We start from the raw sequence: 13,989 nt of genomic DNA on the forward strand, positions 1-13,989 counted from the left end.
TAGGCTGAGGATATTTTCCTGAATATGTCGAGTGTTCTTCCAAAGCTCTTTGTATGGGAACATCTCCATCTAGTGGTGAGACTTGGTGCTACAGGAACATAGATAAGATTCTCAGTCTCAGGTTGCGGTCGGATAATCCAAAAATCAGCTCCTAACGTCTAACCCTATCGTCTATCCCTTGACCTCTGAGTGAAACGTCACGGGGTTAAGGGATAGTGGATAGGAGAATTCAAAAGGACTTAGGAGAAGAGACTGCGTGCGGTACTTTAGGGAATCCGACTGCATTTTCACTATCCAACGTGTTTATGATGCGCCAGCGGAGGTCATAAATGTGCGCCTGCTGCAGTGGGGAAACTACAGTTTTCTATACAGCGGACTACAACATGGATGTATAATAAGAAGGAGGGACTACTGTAAACTAGGGATGTGCATCTCCATCACTGAGGCCGATGCGATGCGCATCTCGATACGTTGCCACGATACGATACATTAACGATACCTTTGAAACACCAGGCGATGCGATACGATACGATTCACCCCTGTTGCGATTCAGTTCGATACGATTTGATTCAACATTATGCGATTCGGGGCGATACGACACGATGCAAAAATAATGATATTTCATTATGGTACGACAGAGGATTTTTGTTTTATTCCTTATATGCAGCAAATCATACATTAACAAAAAAGTGCTTTACATATTTGGTACTGCACATCCCATCATGCCGTTTATTTTTTTACCTTTAAAAGCTCTCCAGAGTAGAATGTGATAACACCTCACAGTTAAACAATGTAAGGATGCATTGCCCATGATTACAAATGTGCAAATAACAGCTACCATAGAGCAATGCCCATACAGCTGCCAGCCTGATGGGCTTAACACTCAGAGGCTAACTCACCAGTGAGCAGAAAGCAGTGGTTTCTATGCGAACAATAAAGAAAACAAATAACCTTTCACAAACAGGTGTTTCATAACTGCTTACATTAAGGAAGACATTTAAATTATTATTGGCCGTCACAGGCTGCTGTAAGCTAAACACCGAAACATACTCCATAGAAATAATGAATTGTCCAGATGTCGCGGTACTTATGGTTTATCTTTAGGGGAGGATCTACGCCTGAACGTATTGTGTCAAGTGAGTGCGTCGGCGTGGGGTAGGTCATGCAGCGACTACCAAACACGCGGCCGGTGATAATGATGTCTGCCAGTTGGAACTTTTTAGTAGCGTTTAACAATTGCTACAGGCTCGACGAAATTTCATGTGGTTCATCATGCTCCTGAATCGTTGCGTGTATTTCTTCCGCTGCTACCTCAGACGCCCGACTCCTTCTATTTTTTTGGACTTTCAATCTGTATACTCAATTTAGTGAGTCACTCCACAAGACANAATTTCAGGAACAGTAAGTGTTTCCAAGCTGTAGTGTTCCTCTTCTGGCTCGGGGGAGAGAAGCCAAGAAATTCCTGAGAACCTGCCCCCGAGTCTGTCCCTCAGCCAGTCACGATCTTCGGAGGTGGGCTCTCTTGTCAGCGGGTTAAATTAGTTATTGGTTTCAACAGTCACATTAAAACAGTTTACTAAATCAGCTTACTATCACCTAAGAACATATCTAGGATTAAAGACTAATGTTCACAGCAGGATTTGGAAAAACGTGTCCATGCTTTTATCTTCAGTAGACTGGACTACTGCAATGGGTGTCTTCACAGGTCTCACTAAAAAATCTATTAGAAAGCTAGCAGCTGATCAGACACGCTGCTCGAGTCCTTACCAACACTAAGAAAGTGGATCACATCGCTCCAGTTCTGAAGTCTTTACACTGGCTTCCTGTGTGTCAAAGAATACATTTCAAAATACTGCTGCTGTTTATAAAGCACTGAATGGTTTAGGACCAAAATGCATTTCTGACCTGCTAAATGATGAACCATCCAGATCTCTCAGGTCTTCAGGGACTGGTCAGCTTTCTGTCCCCAGAGTCAGAACTAAACATGGTAAAGCAGCGTACAGTTATTATGCTCCAAATATCTGGAACAAACTCCCAGAAACCTGCAGGTCCGCTGCAACTCTTACTACTTTTAAATCCAGGCTGAAGACTTTTCTTTTTGTCGCTGCTTTTAATTGAACTATTCATATCTTAGACTGCACTGTAACTTTTATCCATGTATTTTTTCTTTTAATGTTTATTTTTATTAGCTTTTCTTTTTAATGACTGATTTTAAATGCCATTTTCTTAATGTCTTTCATTTTTTGTAAAGCACTTTGAATTGCCTTGTGTTGAAAAGTGCTATATAAATAAATTTGCCTTGCCTAATAAAGATTTCATGTGACACAAACAATTGATTTGTTGATGATAATTAATGTGAATAAATTAACTCTAGTCCCTCATGCTAGCCCTGACAACACCGGTAAGCACACCTTCATCTAGGCTGCACTGTAACGTGTCCTGACTTGTGGTTCTCTCCTCTATCTAGACTCTTCTTGTCATCTTTGTAAAACGATATCAGACTGGTAATTAACACAGCCATGACTTCTAGTTAAATTCAGTGTGGCTAAAATGAAAAGCTTTGTTAAAAATATGCAAGCACGCGAAAGTCAAATTCAGCTTTATTGTCAAAAATTCGACATGTATTATACATCCAGAAATATCGAAATATCGTTTCCCACAGTGTGACATGTATACATAAAACAAAACAAAAAGGGCCTAGATAAACGTGGTATACATTAAACAAAACGGGCCTAGATAACCGGGGTATACAGTTTAAAATGTTAATATATTTAAAGTGTTCAAAGTGCAGTTTCAGTGCAAGTCAGTTGAAACGATCTTAAATTGGCGTGACGTTGAAGTCGTGCGACCCTGCTGCTGTACTGGCTTGTAGTTCGTTTATAGCATAACGTTAGCATTTCGCTTTTGGCGACTAGATTTATGATTCAAAAATTATAAAAGTAGGGTTGACATGTGGAAATCATCCGGCTGAACAAAACGTGATCCCTCTCTTAAATGTGTGTCAACCACAGACCTTATTTCGAGCTATTTTCCAAAATCCTATGGAGAATTTGCATTGGTTTTTCGCGAAGGAACCGAAAGAAGTTTACTTCCGGGTTTTACGACGCGTCACTGCGGTTCTCAGTAGTTCATCTTTATCCGGGCTCTACTACCCAGCCTGCCGTCAGCTTGAATCCTTGCGGAAGTACTGACGTGTTCACATCAGTTTCCTCGAGAAGTGGCTAGTTTAGCTAGCTGAGAGCCGGGTAGTGACACAGCGGCCGATTCAGGTGAGAAATAACTTTCATTGTATATTTTAACTTCCATTACAAACACAATTAAGAGGATCAGACATCTATTGAAACTAAAATAACATATTTCTAAACGAGTGTGTCATTCAATGAGTGTGGTTACTAAGGAACGGTGTGGTTTCTAACTGAGCTAGCTGCTAGCTGTGGAGCAATGGCAGCAAACGTAGTGCCCTATCTCCGGAAGTGAGCTGTCAGATTATCATACTCCTTGCTGGTACTTGTAGTTCAACGTATTCCTGATGAATGTAAATTGCAATGAAAATATATCATTGACGAACTACATTTTCCTTTGACAGGTTATAATAGGTGTTACGCTGGAATTGTGGGAAATGTTGTTGCATACATGCTCTTAATGGGCTAATAGGGGTAAACTGAGACTATACGAAAACTACATAACCCATACAAGCAGTAATTTGGGCCAAAGGGCAATGCACATTTTAGATGGCTAGTTAGCCATTTCTAGTCTAATTTGTTAGCTAACGCGATTGTCTTTATAATAATATCACTGAAGAAACCTTGTTAGGTTAGTGAATGATTCGTTTTTATCGTATCCATGTCATGCTTTTCACAAAGAGCGTGTTGTGATAAATATGACTTATTAGCTGCCTTCCTGACTTCCAAAAGCCTGTAAGCTAGTTATGCAGCTAATGTTAGCCACAACCACGAACAGTTTTACACGGTTTTGCGTTTTTTAAGCTAATGTTGCATGTGAAAAATAATAATTAAATGGCGTATTTAATCGATACGGCAACACAGTACAAGTTGGGAATCAAATATCTGAAACCTAAACCCAAGCTTCAAATGTTTAATGGGGCAACCGGCTAACGTTACAGACATTTCATGATCCACTCGTTACGAGGCGAATTTATCTGGGAAAAGTCCAAAGCGAAAGTAGCTAACAGATGTCACCAATTAATATATTTCAGTTTTGTAAGTAGTTATGTTGCTTATTTTTATTTAATAGAACGATTCATTGTTTTTTCTCTGTAGGCCATTCACATATTTCCGTAATCTGCATAGATATTCTTCTGATCTCTCGCACTGGTCATGTGAGCCTATCGGACAGCTGCCCACCTGGATTTACTTCATCACAGTTAGAAGAGTAAACAACAACAGAGATTGTACTCTGTACAGTTCCAAAAATCTGGGCACTGATTTCTATGGTAGTCTTACTAGATAGGTTATGTGTCGGCTCAATCGAAAAGCAGGCACAGAGTTGAGGCACAATTTAGAAAACACATACTGTACTGGTGTGTACAGACAGAAATATAAATGTCCTCTTCTGCGGTTTCATGTTTTCTTGGGCGGACTTAAAGCACAGCAGATGCTTTTTACAGTAGATATTTATATCCACCTCATGTTGTTAACTTTATGGTATTATTGACCTTTAACTGCTACAATCCCATTCATATTTACAGGCGATTATGATTTGATATGATTATGATTGCCTGAATACAATTGCTTATAGAAGGCATAGCAGTATTTCATGTTAATAATGCTATCAGTTTTATTCATTTTAGAAGCACTGCATTCTGTTTCAGATGTTACAGTTTGGGAAGGTGTCTTGTTCAAGTGGTATCCCAAATTCAGGGTAATAAGGTACTTCAAAAACCTACATTGCATGTATATCCCTATTAAGAGGTCAAACAATACTTAAAAGACAGTAAACAATCATTAAAGTGTGTTGAAGGGTCTTTCTCCTTAAAAAAAATAATGATGTAGGCTTGAACCGTCCCTCTTTCTGCCTTACAAACCTGGATTTAAAAATCAGCCAATATACCCAAGTGTGGAAGATGCTAGACTTGTTCACGCAATATATTGGAACTACACACTGCACCCTAAGTCTTCTTCAGTAGGACTTGCCTTTATTCATGCACCACTAATCAAAATCCTTGTTTAATTTAATCAGAATGTCAGAAGGGGACAGTGCTGGGGAGTCAATCCATGGGAAAACGTCTGTAGTCGGTGCCTTTTTCACACGTGTCGGACAGGTATGTATCTATTGCAAAGATCACATTAATTTAAATAATAATGGATTAAATCATTTGCTGCTCTGCCCTTAACACTGGATGGCATATGTTTCAAGCAACCAGTCTACTAATACTAAGTGTACATATTTCAATGTTCTGCTTAAAGGCTAAGCAGTTTAAAATGAAACTGGTGTAATTTTCTCCTTTTCTATGTAAAATAACCACTCGGTAGTGCTTCCTAAGGTTCAAACTCAGCTATGATAACAGTGCTGAAACCTTATCAATGTATTGTTATTGTAAGTGGGAGGGTGGCCTTTGATTGGTCTTATTCTATTGGTCTGTCATTCAGAGTAATTCATACATTTAGGAGATACTTGATTTATAATATAAATGAATAAAATATATATATACACTCGGTTAGTATAAAGTAGGGCCATGGTAGTCATGGCATTGCTCAGTTAATAAAGTGAAATATTTTTCAAAGGCTCTCCAGTGATATATCTAAGATTTTATGTTACTTGTTTCCTTAAATTAAATTCTCTACCTCACTACATTTTGTTTCCTTTATGTAACAGGTCTATCAGTCATGGCTAGACAAGTCAACGCCATTCCACCTAGGGCGATGGGGAGGCACTCTACTACTTACTGCCATCTACATGATCAGAGTGTACATACTACAGGTACTTGTTTATTTTATACATGTTTTAATGTACTATGTTGTTATGTGCTGAGGGAAGTCGACAGATGTTAGTCATTAGATCTATAAAGATTTTTAAGAAAAGCAATGCTGTTACAAATACAAACACAATAGTAGTTATTTAACTTTATGCTGTTGTTGTACGGTATTGTGTAAGAATCACTTTATGGCTGATTTAGAGCAATGATTAAAGGATTGGGCGTTGATTGTGCATTTGGATTTGTTTTCTTTTAACGCCTGTTTAATGCCTGATATGTGTCTTTTTGTCTACTCGCTCTGGTTCCATGAGATTATTCATCATTTGTGTCAGAAATGTTCACTAACAAAGCTGCACATTCATGTTTCCTGGCTGCCCAGACAGCCTTTTAATGTGGTGATGTTCCTTGTGTTGCTTTTCAGGGTTGGTATATAGTAACATATGCTTTGGGAATCTACCATCTCAACCTGTTCATTGCTTTTCTATCGCCAAAAGTGGATCCTTCAATGCTTGACGAAGGTATGTTGACACAATGAAAACTGTCCATTTCAATCAGTTTTTTGTAAGGTGGGAATGTTGCCAGTAAGATATCCATTATCTATCTTTATATACCTTTTTGATTTACATCCATGCCTTGGTTCCTCTCTGTCCTGCAGATGAGGGCCCATCCCTTCCCACCAAGCAGAACGAGGAGTTCCGCCCTTTCATCAGGAGGTTGCCTGAATTCAAATTCTGGTGAGTCCAGCTCATCGCCTCGCCATTTATAATTGTCCTCCACAGAGTTCCAATGAAATTCTTTGGAATGACCTGTGTGGTCACTGTTTAAGCCATGCAGAGCTCATTTGTAGAAGAAGTCGAATTTGTAGCATTAAGCAAACAAGTTTAATTGAATTAAGCTGCATGTATTTGCATGTAACCGTACTATATGTGATCTTGCACCCTCTCCTCAACTTAATCTCTATTTCATGCATGTCATTCATTGACCATGTCCTTAGCATTAATGTCTCCTAGACACCTTACACATAGAAACTTATTTGATCCTTGTAATTCTTGAAAAACTTCCGCTGTGTCAGTTAATGTACAGCAATTGTAAAAATGGTGGATAAACAAAAATACTAATTAAGCATAACTCGACATGTGTTCTAGCATCAACACTTTGTGTATACCTTTCATGCAGTGTGTTTATGCAAACTATTGTACTCTTGTTTGCTCAGGCAGGAAGAAGAAAAGGTGGTTTTGCATCCCTCATGCAGTTTGCATTTGCCTATTGTATGAAAAGAAATGTGTTGGTTCATCTTTCCATGGAATGACCATGTGGTTGATTTAACTGAAATAGTACCGAGTAGTTAATTCATCATTTGTCACTGTGGCAACTGCACCTGAGAAATTACCATGCATTAGAATATTAGGGCATTATGTTTAGCCAACAACCTTTTCGTTGATATTGACAAGAGTTTGTCAAATGTGTTTCCACTTCCTAACATTACTTTTGCCACAATTATTGCAAACCAAACCATATTTTAGCCTTTGGCCGAACATTACACATTTAGGGAACGGTTCAATTGTGGATTTATGCTTCCTCACAAATGTGGTTACACTTTCTCTGAACTGTTACTTTCCTTGGCAGGCATTCGGCGACAAAAGGCATCGTCATCGCCATGATTTGCACATTTTTTGAAGCCTTCAACGTGCCAGTGTTCTGGCCTATACTTGTTATGTACTTCATCATGCTCTTCTGCATCACCATGAAGAGGCAGATCAAGGTAAATGCATGAACTGACGTATAGTATACAGCCACTGGTTACATTGTCACTGTTCTAGAGTCACAGTGAATTGCAAACATTGCAGTTTAACAAAACTGTGTTCTTTGGATAACACATTGCTTGTGATGTCTTTATTTTATCGACCTGTTGAGCAACCTTTGTGCCAATGTATCTCAATGGATAAGTTGATAAAAAAACTTTGAAATTCCTAGAATGACCTATTGTTAATTCTCTTTCTTTTCTTCCCCACTTTCTCTAGCATATGGTCAAGTACAGATACCTGCCCTTCACACACGGGAAGAGGACATACAAAGGCAAGGACGAGACAGGGAAACCTTTTGCTAGTTAGAACCTCCCAAACACCCTTCCTCTCCCTCTCATTTTAAATTAATTGGTCACAGCCAGTGGGAAATGAAAAAGGGTTGTTAGAGATTTCTTTTTTATGAGCGGGACATTAACATGGAAACATAACACAAAATACAAGTTTTCGTATGAGCAGCATGGCTCGAGTTAGTCTTTGTATATTGAGGGATAGATATTTTTTCTTCTTTTTTTCTCGAGGACCCAGATCCTCATATTTAGGATAGGTCTGCATTTGTTCAGTAGTTGGTGAGACTCAGTACTGCCTTTTGCCTTTGAAACCCCATGGGGTAAGTATACAGTCACCAAGAAGGAACCACACTGAAAAAAGTTGCAGTGAAATTAGTGTATTTTTATTTTTTTGTTATTTTTTCAATAATAATGATTCCAGCACATCTCCTTATCACAAGTGAAATAAATCTGCCAACTTTTGATTAATATATTGGTACCTTATTATTTGTAACAAGTTAAATATTGAAAGTCTTTATTGTTAGAAAGATAACATGTGAGTAATCTTAAGGGAAAGCTATGGTCTTCAAGTTAAAATAACTTCATCTATCGTTATAAAAGTGTGCTGCTCCGACTCACAAGTGTCTTCACCAGTTGTCCTCTACCCATGCAGACACTTTGGAGCATTAGTCACACTTCGCTTGAATATGCGTTCATGATAAGGCAGAAAAGCACCGATCAAAATTCATCTCTTGGTCAATTACACAAATAAACCTAAATGTGTCTATCTTGAATTTGCAACAACTCTGTGTATTTCCTGATTCTCACATAGCCAGTATAGCAAATGTCAAAATGGAAGATTAACAGGGACTTCCTTCCAATATTCAGCCACATCATTGAATGCATAATTCAAAGTGAATGTCACCAGTCCCAACCCATTTAGCCTCCTGTAGCCTGTAGTCTACATTTTTTTAAATCGGTTCCGTCTACTTTAGCGCTGTTGTAGAGTTTAACAGATGACCATACTATGTCGTTGAGCACCCCTATGGAATTATTTTGTATTTATCTTGAAATGGCAAGTCATTCTCAATCAGATCTTAACACTAAATGTGCATAATTATTCAAAAATATACACATTTCTTCTTTGTGCACAACAAGTATTGAAGTCCATTTTTTAATGAGGTCTAATCTGAGAAAATAGTCAAAGCAATTACATGTTTATCCCAACGCCCCTTCCTCTGTGAAACATTTATCTGGGTTTCAAAGCCTGGGGTAAATTCAATGTATGTTGACTAGCTGTTGTAGTAATTCATAATCTGTGTTTAATTTAAAACAAATGTGGTAAATGTAGTCATTCCAAGCAAACTTTTGTTCTCTTTCTTTTGCAGAGGAAACATAAGAAAACAGAGATTGAGAGCTTTTATTATAACATGGATGAAGTGGGTGGTGATCTGACCTTTTTTTTTCCTTCTATAAATCTGTTGATTTTCTTTTTCTCCATTTTTCTCCTGACTGCTGGGGATTATCTGTCATTATTAAACTTTGATCAGAACTGTAGTAAGGGATCAAAACATTTTTGTGTAAAAAGTCTGTTTCAAAGGGTTGTCTGGAGGATTTGTATATATATATATTTTAAAATATGAAATTTTTTTGAGATTATTTTTATTTTCGTTTTTCTTCCAACTACCATACTGTTTCCAAATGTTTAAATCCGTTTAAGTTGAAATTGATAAAGCAGAACAGGTTAATTGGGTTCTAGATTTGATGAATTAAATATGTTTCTCATGGATTGCATGTTATTGTTTTCTTGTGCTACAGTTATAAACAACAACTTGATTTTAATAACTTAAGTGTAATTTTTTTCACTCCAAATGCTATTAAAGAGGCTGTGTCCCTTCAAACCTCATAGTTGTCTCTGCCTTATATTTTGTAGATACTAATGGAGCAGAGGTAAATGACAGACAACACATTTAGTCTGGATGTCTATTTCCTAGACTAACTTTTCGTACAGTTCACAATTTATTTACACCTTTCACACCAAACAACCAAATGATTGATAAGTAATACCAAAAGGTGCAACTGTGATATGAAGGAAAATGATCCTCTTCAATAGTATACGCCACATGGTAGTTATACATTACCTGAAAGCTGGGGACCAGTAGATCAATTTAATACGCATGCTCAGCACATTGTGTACAAATCTTTGAAAGTTTAGAGTGTTTATAGGCTTAGAACAGGGGTGGCCAAATGCGGCCCGCGGGCCAATTTTAAAACGGCCCTCAGCTAATTCAAAAAGTATAATGAAACTTGTGCTTCTTTTGTATTGTACTTCCTAAATATATATGTATCTATATTACACAGTATTCATGTCATCCCACTTTCCAAATAAATTCAGAACATTCAAGGTGACAACATTTGTTAATCAAATCTAAGTTGATGAGAAAAAGCTCAAGAGCTTATTTACATAACAGGTTTGAAATAGAGCCTTCATATTTCCTCTTATGATAAGCAATCTGAGGCTTCTATTTTAAGGGATGAACTGCAAACAAGATACATGAAACCCGATGGAGAGCTGTGATGGAGGCTGTTTTTTTGTTGAAGTATAGTCAAGTATCAATCACAATATTCCTAAATTTGATTGATTGTGCTAACTCGTAACTTAAATAAGGCACTTCACCTCTAGTGAGTGACCCAGCCCTTCGTATATGTTTCTGGATGTGGCCCTCGGTGAAAAAAGTTTGGACACCCCTGACTTAGAACATCTGCAGTTACTTAGAGGACACCTTAGCATGTTACACTTGTAAAGACCTAGAGCTCACAAAAGCAATTTTTATGTGTTTGGGTCAAGTTTTAAAATATGACCTCCATATTATATGAACAACGAAATGGCTATAGGGACAACATCTTCACATATTAGTACATATGGGCTCATTGATTCCAGAAGACTATGCTTTCCTGTCATAATCCAATTTATGCTAAGTAAAAAAAGTGTTTTGAATTTAAAATAACACATTTATACCGCATGCAAAAAACAACATGGGTTTCAACCCAAGGTTATGTCTGTAATGATGAGACTTGAGATCATCAATAGTTAACCTAACTTTTGAGCATTTTTTAGTCGTAACATTTAAATACTTTGCTTTGGTTTTCGAACTCATTTATACCGCATATTCCAGACTCCAATATTAAAACTTAAAAAATATGAAAGAGGATCAAGAGAAATGGTCGGCACCTAAGCTACATTGCTAGTGTTTTAGTAAAGGTTCTCAGTATATGTTATATTATGTAACATGTTTTACAACTCTGTAGTTTGTCATTATTGGGCTTTGATAATAAGGTTGCAATATTAAAAAAGGAAGCAGTCTGAATACTTTCTAAATCACAGGGACTGTGAGTGCAGATGTGTTTTGCATGTTGATTTGTTTATTCTCATCCAAGCGAGGCATATATACAACTCCCGAGTCCACATCAGATCAGTTGGCAACTAGCACAATGAAACATTTTCTAGTTTCTCTGTGTCTCCTGGGAATGTTTATACATGCCTTGGCTCAATGCAGTGCCTCAGAGTTTCAGCTGGAAGGACATTATTTGTTGGGTGGACTTTTTGGTATTCATCATGATAGTGATCCTGATTTTCATGACAGACCAGAAGCCGTCGACTGCGCCAGGTGAGTCTTATAATACATCTGAGGGATACCTTTCAAGGTTGAAAATAAGGAAAAACGCCTGGTGTACCAGACTATGTCATAAAGACATGAATGGTCCGGTAAATGCCATCAGTCTGCACAACAAGGGGTCAACAATGTGACACAATCACTGGACATAAAGATGTATATAATGTTCCTTTGAATTGACTTCTTATTTTATAGTTATTTTACCTTTTTTTTTTTTATCTTTGATTTTATCCTTAATTTTATTGATCTGTGTGAATCTGTGCTGTCCTGTTTTTCATCCTTACCCTGTTGCTGTTAAATTACTGAATTTCCCCACGGGGATTAATAAAGATCCATCTTATCTTATCTTAAATGGATATATAGATAGTAGCAAATATAATTGTATTATTGCTTTATTATCAAACTTGAATTCTTTGTTCCAATAAACTTACTTGAACAATGAATGTAATCATAACTTATTTTCTCTATCTGCAGTAAACCCCTAATTTCTTCAAGTTATCGGAGGTTTCAGTTGATGAGATTTGCTGTAGATGAAATCAATAACTCTACCAACCTCCTGCCAAACGTATCTCTCGGCTATGAGATATTTGACCAATGCTCAGATACACACAATTTCCCAGACATTTTTTACTTCGTATCAGCAAATGGCTTGGTCCAACCTTGGGCTGAACCACACGAGAATCTGTCCAAAGTGATTGCAGTGGTCGGCCCTTATACAAGCGCAAAGGCCCTGACTGTAGCCCCACTTCTCATGATGAATCAGATTCCTATGGTAAGTTTTCCAAATGGATCAAATAATAAAATCAGTTTTATGTACACTTTTGTGTAACTTTTAATTTGGCACTAAAAATGGTGACCATGTTTTCTAATACTCTTTAACAGATCAGTTATGGGGCTGCTAGTTCTGCCTTCTCAAGAAAACAGAAATTTCCCTATTTCCTGCGAACAGTGCAACCCAATAAAGACGTAATTGAGTTAATTGTTGAGATTCTGCTGCACTTCAAATGGCACTGGGTTGCTTTCCTTTACATTAACGATGATTATGGCAACAATGGCCTGGAATTATTCATGAAGAAGATTAAGGATACTCAAATCTGCCTGGCATACATCAAAGGCCTGAATCAATATACAGACCACTCCCAAATACTCAAACAGATCAATGCACATAGAATAGGTGCCATCATTGTGTTTGCTCCTGAATGGACTGCTGAGGCTCTCATTGAGTCGGCAATAAACCAGAATGTCACCAAAAAAGTGTGGATCGCCTCAGATGCATGGTCCTTAAACAAGAATCTCCCGAAGAAGAAAGGAATCAGAAATATTGGAAGTGTGATCGGGGTTTCTGAAAAAAGAGTGACAATACCTGGTTTCAGTGATTTTATCAATTTTTCCAGAAGACGTACCTATTGTGAAAATGCATCACAAAACATATCTTGTAATCAGGTTTGCAACTGCAGCATCCTGAGCGCAAAAGATGTTGTTGCTGCAGACCCTTCTTTTAATTTCCCCGTTTATTCTGCTGTGTATGCCATCGCTCATGCCTTACACAATGCCCTGCACTGTGGATCAGGGAGATGTAATGACAATATTACAGTCTTCCCACACATGGTAAGTATACAAATAATTTGATCCTTTATTAAATGTATTCTTGGGAATCTATACGGGACCACATTGACTTTACCTGTTGAAGTTCGAAAAAATTATTTAAATTTAATTTCGCGTAACCAGGAAAGATTTGTCATATTGTGTTTCATAAAAATTTAGTTTGTCGCTGCTCAGTTTCCTTGAATATCTTCCCTTTGTTGAATGAAGAGGCACAAACACCGGTAAATTAAACCGATAACATACTACTTAAACCGTACTACCTATGTTATACTATTCGTTAAGGAGACGTAGTGGCTGACACCTAAGGTCTGTTTGATTGTCTTATACTAGGTTCTCAGCCCCAGTGGTAAGAGTAGGTTTGGGCTTACGAAAACTTAAATTTTATCATTTCAACCTGAAGAAATCGGCGGCGATGCGTCGCTACACCCTTGTTTTTCAAGTCTAATTGAAGTAAATACAGTTTTTTACTTTAAATGCCCTGTGGGACCAAATGCTCAGAAGTTACAACGAAAGAGAGTCTAACACCGTGTCGATGTTGAAGTACACCTTAGTAGAGTGTTATATTATGGGTGGCGCGCGAGCGGACATGAATTCTGTCTGGATAAAATTAACCATTAACAACAGTACCACCTTACCTGGTGCCTTTTGGTACTCACTTGGAGAATTGTTTTTAACGGTTAAAGTAATCTACGAATTAGGTATCT

At 37.7% G+C, this 13,989-nt stretch overlaps 2 protein-coding genes across 5 annotated transcripts in view; one reads left to right on the plus strand and one right to left on the minus strand.

The window, feature by feature from the left end:
- LOC104945183 (solute carrier family 2, facilitated glucose transporter member 1) overlaps positions 1 to 13,989 on the minus strand; it is a 653,665-nt gene that overhangs the window by 213,049 nt on the left and 426,627 nt on the right. The gene's annotated exons all lie outside the window — the stretch shown is intronic.
- On the plus strand, positions 3,162 to 9,912 carry rer1 (retention in endoplasmic reticulum sorting receptor 1). 4 transcript variants are annotated; one of them, XM_010770811.1, is made up of 9 exons: positions 3,233 to 3,269; positions 4,832 to 4,889; positions 5,200 to 5,281; positions 5,836 to 5,940; positions 6,357 to 6,453; positions 6,591 to 6,669; positions 7,562 to 7,697; positions 7,957 to 8,011; positions 9,395 to 9,912. In XM_010770811.1, exons 3-9 carry the CDS (start codon positions 5,201 to 5,203, stop codon positions 9,403 to 9,405), a joined length of 564 nt encoding a protein of 187 aa, XP_010769113.1. In that variant the 5' UTR covers positions 3,233 to 3,269; positions 4,832 to 4,889; position 5,200; the 3' UTR covers positions 9,406 to 9,912. The 4 variants fall into 4 exon arrangements, with proteins under 4 accessions (XP_010769112.1, XP_010769110.1, XP_010769113.1 ...); XM_010770810.1 differs by lacking the exon at positions 4,832 to 4,889 and having other exon boundaries at positions 3,162 to 3,269; XM_010770809.1 differs by having other exon boundaries at positions 3,249 to 3,269; positions 7,957 to 9,912.

This window comes from Notothenia coriiceps, unplaced genomic scaffold (assembly GCF_000735185.1).
Source record: "Notothenia coriiceps isolate Sejong01 unplaced genomic scaffold, NC01 NC01_scaffold00009245, whole genome shotgun sequence".
Taxonomy (NCBI): Eukaryota; Metazoa; Chordata; class Actinopteri; order Perciformes; family Nototheniidae; genus Notothenia; species Notothenia coriiceps.

Excerpts from the sequence above, each read along its gene's own strand:
- rer1 (XM_010770808.1), top strand. The coding sequence starts at position 5,201 with ATGTCAGAAGGGGACAGTGCTGGGGAGTCAATCCATGGGAAAACGTCT. Across the intron at positions 5,282-5,835 it reads TTTTCACACGTGTCGGACAG|GTCTATCAGTCATGGCTAGA; the intron begins GTATGTATCTAT and ends TTTATGTAACAG. Across the intron at positions 6,670-7,561 it reads TTGCCTGAATTCAAATTCTG|GCATTCGGCGACAAAAGGCA; the intron begins GTGAGTCCAGCT and ends TTTCCTTGGCAG.